Source organism: Centroberyx affinis, unplaced genomic scaffold, assembly GCF_046629955.1.
Source record: "Centroberyx affinis isolate AG114_WGS23_722 - 3 ecotype Tasmania unplaced genomic scaffold, CSIRO-AGI_Caff_v1 ptg001304l_1, whole genome shotgun sequence".
Taxonomy (NCBI): Eukaryota; Metazoa; Chordata; class Actinopteri; order Beryciformes; family Berycidae; genus Centroberyx; species Centroberyx affinis.
This window is the reverse complement of record NW_027279810.1, coordinates 263818-276559: the sequence shown is the minus strand read 5'-3', so window position 1 is coordinate 276559 and position 12742 is coordinate 263818. Positions and strand designations below refer to the sequence as shown.

Genomic DNA, 12742 nt, shown 5'->3' with positions numbered 1-12742 from the left:
GTTCTCCTTTTCTAGGCAACAGACAATCATGAAATAGTAAGCCTACATGTGCACCTTGGCTCACGTGGGTTTGGACTGGGAATCTCTTCTGGGTAAAGCACAGGCTACAGTGGCATTTGATGTATGATGTGTTTTTAAAACCTATTTATGTCTCACACTGGATCGATGCTGGATAATTGTTTTCTAGGATGAATCTACAGGAGAGATCACATTCTACATGAAGGGTGCTGATGTGGTGATGGCAGGCATCGTCCAGTATAATGACTGGCTGGAAGAGGAGGTACAGTTGATTCCATAACAAGCTGATGATCTTTTTCCATTGCTCAATTTAATTTGACTTTTTTTGGTATGTTTGTTTCTGTATTTGTTTCTCATTGCTATTAGAAAATAACTATTAGACAGGTAGTTCAGTCGATACTCTGCATGCGCCTCAGTTGCCACTGTTGAAACTCGGATGTCGTTCACTCTGTTTTCCAGTGTGGAAACATGGCGAGGGAAGGCCTGAGGGTCCTTGTGGTATCTAAGAAGTCCCTGACAGAGGAGCAGTACCAGGACTTTGAGGTGAGCGCGCTTTCATCGGGTCGACCCGCAGGGGAATGAGTCTGAGCTGAGGGAGCGGGCCTCGCTTACATCCAACAAGAGAACAAGGCAGTCTTGATGAAGTATAGCTTCACTCCCCTGTGGCTGCCTGAGTTCATAAGCAACCTTGAAGATTCACTTTGTTTTGACTAAGTTTGGTAAAGCCATTATGATCGGAATACAACCGGAATATCAGGAAGTGTGCCTGATATCTGAGCACGTGCAAATTCTACTCAAAATCTGCTGACTGCCTAACAACAAAAAATGCAGATGGATAATATGGTAGTTTATGTAGACTTTTCCACCGTTTTTAAATGTCAAAGAGTGCTGTTCGGTAATTGGATTAACCCCCGCACCCCATACACCCCGCCATCCCACGCACACACCCGTGTACCCCCACCGCTGCTCAGCCCGTACACACACATATTGCCTCCCATTGTTGGGGCAGGGCCGAGCAATTTCTCCCCTGCAGCCCTCAGCCCCGGGCCCATTACTGAAGCGTGTGATTGTGTGAGCCGAGCTGAGCGGGGCTGGGCTGAGCCGAGCTGGTGGGCAGCAGTGAGTCACGGACTGAGTCACACACAGAGTTTGTGTTCCTGTATGAGTCACACTCAGATTGTTTTTGCTTTATCTCACTCGAAAATTGCCCTGGAGCTGGAGCGCTGGAGATGGGCGTTAACCGACCGGTCGAGTCTGTTATGTATTTCCAGCTCTCTAAAACATGGTACATTTTAGGGTTGCACGTGAACAACTATACATTATATTGGAGCTTCAGTGTGACTTACTCGCTGGTAGATAATGGCATTTATTCATGTTGTGCACAGTTTAATCTCTGTCTAGGTTGCGTAATTCCACAAACACATGCACACTGTGTAAAGCATCCCTGCTGCTGATTTTCATGTTTCTATCTGTGTTTTCTGCTTCTATTCCTCCCCGTTTCCCTCGTTTGCTCTTCTAATGGTTTTACCTTATTTAAACGAATTTCATCTCTCCCCACCGCAACCATTCCCACCCCCGCCCCTGGCTCTGCCCACCCCTCACCCCGCTCCCCAGGCGCGGTACGTCCAGGCCAAGCTCAGCGTCCATGACCGCTCTCTGAAGGTGGCCACAGTGATTGAGAGTCTGGAGATGGAGATGGAGCTGCTGTGTCTGACCGGGGTGGAGGACCAGCTCCAGGCTGATGTCAGGCCCACCCTGGAGATCCTCCGCAATGCAGGCATCAAGGTCTGGAGGGCGGACAGCCTCACAGCGTACAGTAGCAACACACTAGTAAACAAAACATAGGAACAAGATATTAAAGCAAAAAAATATCATCCTAAAGTAGGATTCACATATGTTTTTTGTCTTATTTCGAAAAGCATAGTCCAGATTTACATACAAGCAGAAGTCTTTCTCAAGCCCCGGTGCAAAAGACAAGAATGTTGTACATACAGTATAATAGTACAGATAGAATGAATGGATAGAATGAACATGCCCATTCAAATCAATATTGTTGAGTTTGATTACATTGTGATAGAAATGAGCCTTGGTTTTGTGCAGGAGACTAATAAAGCTGATTAATCACCATGTTAAAAGTTTGTATAATAGTCATGTAAGCAGTTCCAGAGGAGATTACCCTGATCGCTCTTGCGCTTTCTATCCATTTAAGTTCTGTGCTCTTATCTGTGATGTCGCCAAGCAACATCCAGAGCTATTCCACTGAGAATAAATAGGAGACAGACTTTGGATAATGTGATAGCACCCCGTTGGATTTTTCTAGAGATTTTGGTACATTTTCTGGTAGAAGCTCTTGCACTATCATAAAATAAACTTAATTTGATTGTAAATAGTCCACAAACTTAGTCTCCCAGATAGAGCAGCTCCAGAAAGGTTCTCATGGTAATGTCACTGATGATTCACTTTGTAAATTTCACTTTGTTCTGCTAATTTTAGCTTGTTGTTTACCCTTTAAACTATCAGGTTATGGGAACAGCACATGCACATTTTGTTTGATTGGAAGCACATGTCCTAAATCCAAATGTTTTCTCAGCTACAAAAGTAAGTCTTATTCTCTGATTTCAATTTAGGTGTGGATGCTGACAGGAGACAAGCTCGAAACGGCCACTTGCACCGCCAAGAACGCCCATCTGGTCACCCGCAACCAGGACATCCACATCTTCAGACCCGTAAGTGCAGGAGGAGGACCCCTCTTCCTCTGATGTGCATATGAAGTGGGTAATAGTTGATTTTAGCGTCGCGGGGGTTCATCCCGGTTCAACAGGGCACTCACAGTTTCCTGACTGTGTCGACCCGCGGGCATCCATCCTCTGCACGGCCAGGGCTCATTTGCTCGCGGTCGTACAGCCCCACACAAGTACGCATGCAGCCCGGGCCAGGATCCGCAGCTGAATAAATCACCTCCCACCGGCGCAAGCATCCAAGCCACTGTCAAAGAGAACAAACAGGCCTTCGCTCAGACGGAGAGGAGAAACCAGCTGAACCACTCCCAGAGGGAACACGCAGAGGGCTCACTTCCTAATTTGTTTTGCAGGTTGTGGGTTCTCTCGACTGCTTTGATAGTCCCCTTTGCCTTCCCCTCTGGACCCGTGCCAGAGCAGAAGGAGAGCCTGCCATATAGGAAGGTTACAACTTGCGTACAACTGCGGTTACTGGAAGAGCATAACAATGGTTGGCACGGCTTGAAAACCTCTGTCCCAGTGGATAGGGGGAGTGCTGACTGGGCCCGCAACACATACATCTGGATTAGTTTCCTGGTTGCCACCAACGGCATGATCTGGATTGACGTATGAATAGTCAACGGTTGAAGGATATTCATACCAGAGCATAACACTTGTTGACAGATTAATACCATGCCATGTCAGTGCCGCATTTTTGCAGAATTTTTTAAGTCTATATTTGAAACTGACACAGTTGTTGGTTATGTTGCATGTTTTTTCTGGACATTTCCACTCAGGAATTTTCAATAGAATAGCTTAGCTCAAATTTTGGGTTGAATACTCATTTAGTGGTGGTTGACAGTTATTCGGTTACTGTAGGTCTATATCTAATGTAATTCTCCTAATCGCTGATAACGGCAGTTGAAGTGAGTCGAGCTGACATTTTTTATACTGTGGGTTTGATTGCTATCGGCAGGCCAGACTCACTGACTGTGACCCTGATGATTCTTTTTGTGTGTGTGTGTGTGTGTGTCTGCTTGCATGTGCCTGCATTTGCAAATGCGGTTGCATTGCCATAGGTGACAACGCGAGGAGAGGCCCACCTGGAGCTCAACGCTTTCAGGAGAAAACACGACTGTGCGCTGGTGATATCAGGGGACTCGCTTGAGGTAAACACTGTCTGTGTGCCTGTGTGCGTCTACCACTCCCCCCCCGCCCCCTTCTCCCTCCTTATGAATCTCTGACATCCCTTCTCAGCTGCCACTGAAGGATCTCTGGAAGTGGTATCTGTGGTTAGCGTTACTGCCTAAACCGCGGTAGGAGTTAAACTGTAAAGTAAGTTGAGTTCCACAGCTGAGATAAGCGGTGTGCCCCAAGTTGCTCGCTGAGAGATGATTGTTTGTTTTTTGTGTGTGTGTGTGTGTGTGTGTTTTTGCAGGTTTGTCTGAAGTTCTACGAGTATGAGTTCATGGAGCTGGCGTGCCAGTGTCCCGCTGTGGTTTGCTGCCGGTGCGCCCCCACCCAGAAAGCTCAGATAGTCCGGCTGCTGCAAGAGCGCACAGGCAAACTCACCTGTGCCGTAGGTGCGTAGCATCAAAGCAGCCATGAAGGGTGTATCCCACCTGTTTAACAGCTTTTTAAAGTCAGATTTACCCTATCCCACTTTAAACTTTTTTTTCGTCCTCATGGTATGATGATTGTTTTTCCTCCCCTTGTTTTATTCAGGGTTTTTTTTTTATCATTTTGGGAACCTCTTTCCCTTCTCCACACTCTCCATCTGTCGAAGCCACAAACCTCTGTCACTCACTTATACTGGTTCATGTCAAAAACACTCCCAGTATGGACATTGATCAGCTATGGCATAGTTATTGATAATGTGATAAAATCAAGGGGTGCTGATTTTGATTGTGCATGAACGATAATATGCTGTAAATCTCTGTAAATCTATGCTGACACTTAGTTTGTTGTCTGGCAAATTGCATTGTCGTTTCATCTCCCTTTAGATGGCTGTTATTGGTCTCTTTTTTCAGGGCAAATTAAGGGAGTGTCTCGCCCAGCACACACACAGACACAGACACACACACACACACACACACAAACAATGCACCTCACACTCCCTGACAGTCTGCATGGTGAGTCAGTGATGTGAATCCTGACACTTCCATGGCTTTTGTTTTCTCTTAGGGGACGGAGGAAACGATGTCAGCATGATCCAGGAAGCCGACTGTGGCGTGGGAGTGGAGGGCAAAGTAAGACTCTCTCCATCTCATCGCCTCACATTGCAGCGCCGCTCTCACAGTTGTCGCTGCGCGTTTCCTGTCAAGCGGGCTGTCACGTTCACAGACATGTAGAGGGACGTGCACGCAGATGATCCCTCTTTTCCTATGAGAATCTATTCTGTGTGTAGAGGAAACAAAGATGACAGAATGGTATTATGCTGAAGTAAAAGTAAGAGTCTCTCGGCAGCCCAATTCTTGTCCTTCTCACAGTTCTGCAATGATACTGCTTACCTTGCAGAGGAATGTATCATTTATGTTGGGGAAACCAAAAAAAAAGGTGACATCATGGTATCATGTTGAACAGCTGCAATGACAGCAGTTCACACAGACATAATAATAATTAATAGATTTTTTTGTATTTGACTTATTTATTTAAAATATGTAAGTTTAATACCTGCTGGATTCTAGATTCATATATATTTCATGATTGCTGAAATAGAGTATTTGCCTGTCCATAACTTGCTTTTTTAAAATGTGCAAATGATTGAGCTCCATTTTGTTCTTTATATCCACTCATGAATATGATTTTTAAGGTTACCAAAGATCTTTTGTAACATTTACTCACTTTCCTCTATGCTGTGTCTTTGGCAGGAAGGGAAGCAGGCCTCGCTGGCTGCCGACTTCTCTGTGACTCAGTTCAAACACTTAGGCCGTCTCCTCATGGTTCATGGGAGGAACAGCTACAAGAGGTCTGCAGCCCTCAGCCAGTTTGTCATCCACAGGAGCCTGTGCATCAGCACCATGCAGGTAGGCTGGGCCAGGGTGTGGTGCCACTTAGGGTACTGTATACCACTCGTATTGAAACTGTAACTTTGCATGAAAATGTCTGCAGGGAGATATGGATTATGGGGTTATATCAACAAAACACTTTAATCCAGGCAGTGAAAAATAAGGAAGAGAAGATTCCATTTATTTAGCCTTTTACAGGAATTTGCATTGAGCATTGAGTCAGACATTTACAGACATTTCAAAAAGATAACATTTAAGACATCGAAGAACATACATAAACCACACAACAGGAATGACAGTGCAACGTTTCAACATACTAATATATAAGCTAGGTGCTGTAGCAGGTTAGGGTCCTGATCATGGTGCAGAGTCAGGGGGTAAAGTGCATTTGTGGGAGTTCATTAGTTTGATGCTGCGGGGGACAAATGAATTCAGAGTCCTGTTTGCTTTTGCTGCAGGCATTTTGAAGGGCCGTCCAGATAGCATTAAGGTGTATTCACTGTACAGGATATGGGTGGGATCACTTAGGGTGGTAATGGTTGTGAATTTTGGTAGTGGGAATTTTGTTTGATACGGTTATGGAACTGACAGAGATCCTCCCCAGGCAATGCAGGAAGTCACGATGATAAAGCTTTTATAAAACAGGGCAAGCAGTGCCTGAATAGACAAGATATCCAAATCTGAGGAGGGAGTGATCGGGGTGAGGCAGGGAGAAGTTTCATGGGTGGTCATGGAAGGGTGGGGTGCGTGATGAGTCAGAGGAGTGGGACCTCGGTGCCCTTCTGAGCATCCCACCCCCAGTCCCAGTCCCATACCCGAGTCCAACCTCAGCCCCCGCCGTGGAGGGAAAGCCCGTGACTCACTTGGCCGTGGACCTCGGGGTTTAGGGAGGCCCTCCTCCACATGTCTCGCATTAACGCCGGCCACAGCCACAGCTGTGACCTGTCTGGTATGGGGCCGCCCGGCTGGCACGCCGACGACTTGACAGTTCAATATTTGCACCGTCCATATGTCGAAGAATCATGCTAGAATTAGTCGGCAAGGTTTGCTTCTCTGCGGCAGTGGTGCTGTGGCAGAGTAATGATTACTGCCATGTTTCAACTGTTTCGAATTTTATGTATGTGGGATTTGGCTAATTGATTAGTCAAAGTGCGGTTCCCTTCTGTATTGGGAATCAGCGTTACCATAGCAGATTAATGGTATTTCTTCTATTTCTCTGATTCCCTTTCTATTTCTGTGATGTAGTAATCATTTATTGGACTCATTGGTGATATTTTTTTTGTCTGTAGCATTTGGAAAGTGATGCCACTGATTTGTTCCATTACTGTCTCTAATGCCATCAGAGGATTGATATGAAATGAAGAATAAATGATGACTCATTCACTTTATCTGGGTTCTTTTTTTCCCTCTCCCCCCAGGCTGTTTTCTCCTCTGTTTTCTACTTTGCTTCAGTCCCGCTCTACCAAGGCTTCCTGATTATTGGGTGAGTCTGAATAGTGATGACTTATCAACAGAGCATTTGGCTGCCTTGTTTCTCTGGCATTTCCTTTGTGTTAAAGCACTTTTGAATTGTGAGACTGGGGAAAGTATGAGAGTATTTATCTACTGCAGTAATTCTCTTAAGCACTGAATTTAACAATGAAATGCGTGAAACTCCTTTTCCTTGTGCCATTTTATCTGAGCCATGTTCTCTGCACTTAGGACAGTTCAACTGATTGTGAATCATCTGTTTCAGCTACTCCACCATCTACACCATGTTCCCTGTCTTCTCCCTGGTGTTGGACAAAGATGTCAAGTCAGAAGTTGCCATGCTGTACCCAGAGTTATACAAAGATCTCTTGAAGGTATTTATTTAATGGTCACATACTGGGTGTTACAGTGCAGCACTGAATATGTCAGCAAAAATGACCCAAAAGAGCCTTCCACAGAAGCATATATGAATAATATAAAAATCAAATGTCTTGTTCTACTATTTTTTTCTCGCAGGGCCGACCACTATCTTTCAAGACATTTCTAATATGGGTCCTAATAAGTATCTACCAAGGTAAGGAAGAAGTTATAGCAAAATACTGATAATCAGAGTAAGAATAACTATATAAACCAAGTGCAAACATACTCATAACTTAAATAATATCACAGCACATATGGACACATTGTACACGGACAACAGGACATAACATACAGTGCAAACGTGATAGACAGTAGACATGTCGCTCTACATATATACTGTATATTCAGTTCATTCATTATATGCATTCAAACAGCATGTTGTATGGCTGCCTAGTAACATGTAGATGTACAAGACACTAGGCTGAGGATGTGATGTTTTATTTAGGCAGGAAGACGAATCGCACCCCAAGCTGCTCTTACAAAGTTAATAGAAATTATCCTGCTCTGCTGTCGTGACATATAGTGCTCCCCAACGGCCCACACATTTGTTCTTAATTTGCTAGAAGGGTTTATTTATGTCTGTGGTGATTGTGTATGTTAAAAAACCTGAGGTAGTTTTCCGACATGGGCCATTTGTAGTGAAAAGGCGTTTCCACGGGCATCCAAAGCTGCACCCCTGCACCTTTTGTCTATAACTCACTCCCAGCCTATTTCTGTCAACACGCAGATATTCCATTTTATGGCTGATCCAATGCTATATTTCCAACTGACTGGGCCTGCTTTCCAAACCGTTGATGTGTTTATTGGTATCAATTCCATTACAGTTGCCTCTACCTTCTTTTCGAATGCCTTGCAAGTGCATTTGAGGTGACTAAATGATATACTTCCAGGTACAAACTCTTTACTGTAACTAACTACATGGAGATAATGCATTTTTTTTTTTATAAGATCTGCTAGTATCAAATACATTCTCAATCCCAGGAAGTGTTACATGGCCTGGTTTTAAAAGGTCACAATAACAATCTGAGAGAAGTGGTGGGAAAGAAGAGTCAAAAAATGTGCAAAAGTGGAAAAACTTCCTCTTCCTGTGAGGGAAAACTCTGCCTGTAAAATGGATCTTGTTACTTTTTAAATTCAAAAGATGCGTTCTGATCTGTTGACGTGTGATATAGTATTTCAATCACTCCCTGGTCGCTTTGTTCACATTTTGCTGACGACGGCAAAACGCGGCATAACACAGGGACCAGAGTAGAGTTCAGGTTGAGTGTAAAGCCAGAGTCACCTTATGTGACACGTATGGATTGCTGCTTTAAAGCTTGCTGTTCAAACGTTTTACCCTCAGGTCGTGTTCTCTCTTTTCTCCACAGGGAGCATCATCATGTACGGGGCGATGCTGCTCTTCGAGTCGGAGTTCGTCCACATCGTCGCCATCTCCTTCACCTCCCTGATCCTCACCGAGCTGCTCATGGTGGCCCTGACCATCCAGACGTGGCACTGGCTCATGATCGTGGCCGAGCTCCTGAGCCTGGCTTGCTACATCGCCTCGCTCGTCTTCCTGCACGAGTTCATAGGTGAGTAAACACAAACACCGGAGATTGAGCTTGCGGCAGTGTATTTCATGCGGATGAGAAAACAAACGCGGCCTTAATTCATGTCAGCGTGGCCTGATGGATGGTATTGGGCTTTTCCTGACCTTGAAATAGTACGTCAGCGCTCAACAATACGGGGGGATCTGCTCATTCATATGCCTCTGGTGTACAGTAGGCCCTGGTATGCTGTTAGGAAGGCTAAAGGTGACAAATTGACCTGGTGTGGAGCAGGCACAGGCATGCCATAGTATCAAAGAGGAAATGCCAAAGTCTCCTGTTCTTTTCCTGTTCCTGCCACCATGCACTGCCAAGCTCCATGTGTTTATCACAGAAAAGGAGGTGTAAGCATTTGGTAGAAAACACAACATGGCAAACAAAATCCTTGTCTATGTTAGAGCGGAACAGATTTGTAGCTATTAAAAGCGCAACACACAAAAGAATAGATTTTATTGTGGAAGAAGTTCATTGCATTGGTGTTTATATTATTCCATTTCAGTCTGTTTGTCGCCAGGCTGTTGGGCATTTATTTATTTGACCTGGCTAAAAAATGCCAATTTTAGTTGTGCCATATTGAGACTCGTGACACATACAATACTCAATTGGAGCTTTCCAAACATGTATTTTTGGGCTTTATGTGGGGTGTGGAGTTCCATTTTCAGCCTGCAATCTAGACCACTGAGTATCATGACTGGAATGTGGTCAAGTTTACCCTTTTTGGACACTTTTTCTCTTTCTTGAAGTCGGACTAGAATAGATTTTAAAAGCCATTATTCTTGGGCATGTCATTCACACACATATTTGGGCATTTTTCAAGTACATTTATATAAAATTATTTGAGGTTTATTTTTCTATCCCCTATATTCAGAGCCCCCTAGATTCATAACTTTCCGCCTCATGACATGAAAATCCATGTCAAGAACTCCTGAGAGAGATTATATTTGATTTTCTACTCACTAGGCTCAATGTATGTGATGCTGTACAATATCATTAACATTATACACATGTAGGACCACATGAGAGACGGAAGATGCACTTTACTTGCCAGTAGCAAAATCTTAAATGACTTGTAACATGAAATTAGGTGAACCACCATTATAACAAAACTGTGTTGACTGTCAACTAATTACATCATCCCTGCTTTGACGCCAGTACAACTGTGAAGAACAGATAGTTCAGCAGTGTTTAATTAGGCTTAGGCGCGTTTGTCTGTTTCCCCCAGCCTCCCTCTGACCCTTGACTCTTGTCTGTGTCTCTGCCAGATGTTTACTTCATCACCACGGTGTCGTTCCTGTGGAAGGTGACCGTCATCACCCTGGTGAGCTGTCTGCCCCTTTACATCCTCAAGTACCTGCGGAGACGCTTCTCCCCACCCAACTACTCCAAGCTGACCTCATAGACAGCGTCGGGAGTCCCCAGCCTACAGAGGGGCGTCCCTCCCTCGTCCAACAGAGCCTGCGCTTGGACCGGAGAATTAAAAAAAAATGGAGTTCTTCCCCTTTAATTTATTCTGAAAGGTTCCACTTGCAAATTTGGGAGACAAAGGTGAATTTGTCTGGGTTTTGTGAGGAGAGTTTTGCGTTAGTTAAAAATCAGTGTTCCTTGCTACATGTGTTTGATGCAAAGGCTGATGACGACTCTGGATTGAGAACACCTGCAGTGAACTGTGGGTCGGATTAGTCTCATCAACTGGTTTTAGAAGCAAAACGTCTGTATTCTGTCAACATTATGGGCATGAAAATGTTTTGCACAGCGAAATGTAAATATGTAGGTGCCATAATGGAGTGACACATAGCTGTTTAGGCCTGTTTTAATGAAGTGAGTCACTAAACCGATGAAGCAAATCATTCAGGTTTTTTTGTAATTTAAATTATAAACACTGAGAAACGTAACTGGAAAAGTTGGATTGATTTGACCCATTTCTCACTCAGTACTGTAGATGTGTAATCAGGTTTCGGGCTGGAAACGGGACATTTTCCTACTTTTCCAGTTAGATCTTGAATAGGAAAGCCTTTTTTTATTGTAAGACACTGAAATTGACGTAGCATTTTCTCAGGACTTGATTCACACTCTCCTTAAATGGCCGATTTCTAAATGGAGTTTGAGAATTATATGGTGAACCGGTTTACTGGCCAGACTTTGCATGAAACACATGTCTGTAAGTGTGTGTATTTGTTTATGCGTCACTCCGATGCTACAGCCCAACATGACGGAGGTGGTGCGGTTGTTTATTTTAGCATGACCCACAGTCTCTGAAGTCAAATCTGTCTTTGTCTTTTCGTACGGACCCTGGATGGTAAAGCTGTTAGTGTCTGAGGAGCGCGGTCAAAAGAAACAGCCACTAAGGAGCATCGGCTATTTGCAGCCGAAACCTTCCTCCGGCCGCCCCGACAGGCCGTGCGTTCACGAGGGGAACGTGTCGCCCTCTCATGTGGCCGCTCCGGAGGCCAGCACCGACCGCACTTCTACCATTGCATGATGACTCACTGTAGTAGTGACCTAAAGCCATAATCCAAAATACCCCACTGACCAATGTCCAGCTTGTCTCACTGCTACGACTACTAACCCCCGCTGATTAACTGTGAGAGAGTAAGAGAACAAATCACAACTCAGTCAAATACAATGTGAATATTGTTGATAAGTATTACTGCACATTTAGAAAACCATAAGTACTCTAAATCCATTCCTCATAATTCATTTCACTAGTGGCGTGACGATGGAGATACTGTAAATAATTAGCAGTTACTAGTAATAATATGTCCCCGTTTTCCTCATTTTATTATTTTATGGTCATCTTGAGTTCAACATCATGAAATGGTCACTGGGCTGATGTGACTCAGTGAATCCTAATGTGTCAAAGAGCGTACAGGGTGCCATAAGTAATCATGTTTCATATTTCATGTGTTCAATTGAAGTTTTAACCTCCGTTGAATTTAACAAGCTTTTTGCACAGAATTTTGTTTTGTACGACCAACGATTACGCCGTTCTGTTATGTTGTGGAATTGCGAAACATAAATGGCGGTAAAATTATATATATATTTGTGTTTTATTATTTGGTGACTTGTAAATAACCTGGTTTGGTTTTTTTTTATTTATTAACCTTTTTCATTTTATGATATTAATTGCACTCGGATTAGCAGAACAAAAAGGGAGGACTGTGTTGACGTTAATATTGTGATGATGATTAATAAATCTCATGTTGTTTTCTTTTCTAGTGCCATTTTTCCTTTAGCATTCCTCAGAAATGGGTGTTGTGTGGGGGCTGAAAATATCATCCACGGTTTGTGTGTGTGTGTAAAAACTATTATTATGGTCTTCCATCCAGTCAGAGTTATACAGTATATACAGATAAGTCCTTTGTGTTGTGAGAGCAAGCTGCAGATCCAGGCTTGACTGTCAGTGTTTGGCACTCTCTCACCAGATGAGGGAGTCGCTGGAGCTTCTGTCTGCACTCTCCTCCACTCATACTCACATCCCATCAGGCCAACTGTAGCTCAGGATATGCACAGTGTCAAACACAGC

General features: G+C 44.0%; 1 protein-coding gene across 1 annotated transcript in view; it reads left to right on the top strand.

The window, feature by feature from the left end:
- Positions 1–12412, top strand: part of LOC139649208 (probable phospholipid-transporting ATPase IIA) — a 28475-nt gene extending 16063 nt beyond the window's left edge. The window contains exons 16-28 of the mRNA XM_071525547.1: positions 188–280; positions 478–561; positions 1633–1803; positions 2646–2744; positions 3815–3904; positions 4174–4318; positions 4920–4984; positions 5606–5761; positions 7162–7226; positions 7479–7587; positions 7730–7787; positions 9001–9204; positions 10482–12412. Of these exons, the coding sequence (XP_071381648.1) occupies positions 188–280; positions 478–561; positions 1633–1803; positions 2646–2744; positions 3815–3904; positions 4174–4318; positions 4920–4984; positions 5606–5761; positions 7162–7226; positions 7479–7587; positions 7730–7787; positions 9001–9204; positions 10482–10618 (1476 nt within the window). The 3' untranslated portion in view covers positions 10619–12412. The remainder of the gene's footprint in view (positions 1–187; positions 281–477; positions 562–1632; positions 1804–2645; positions 2745–3814; positions 3905–4173; positions 4319–4919; positions 4985–5605; positions 5762–7161; positions 7227–7478; positions 7588–7729; positions 7788–9000; positions 9205–10481) is intronic.
- The last annotated feature ends 330 nt before the right edge of the window (positions 12413–12742 follow it).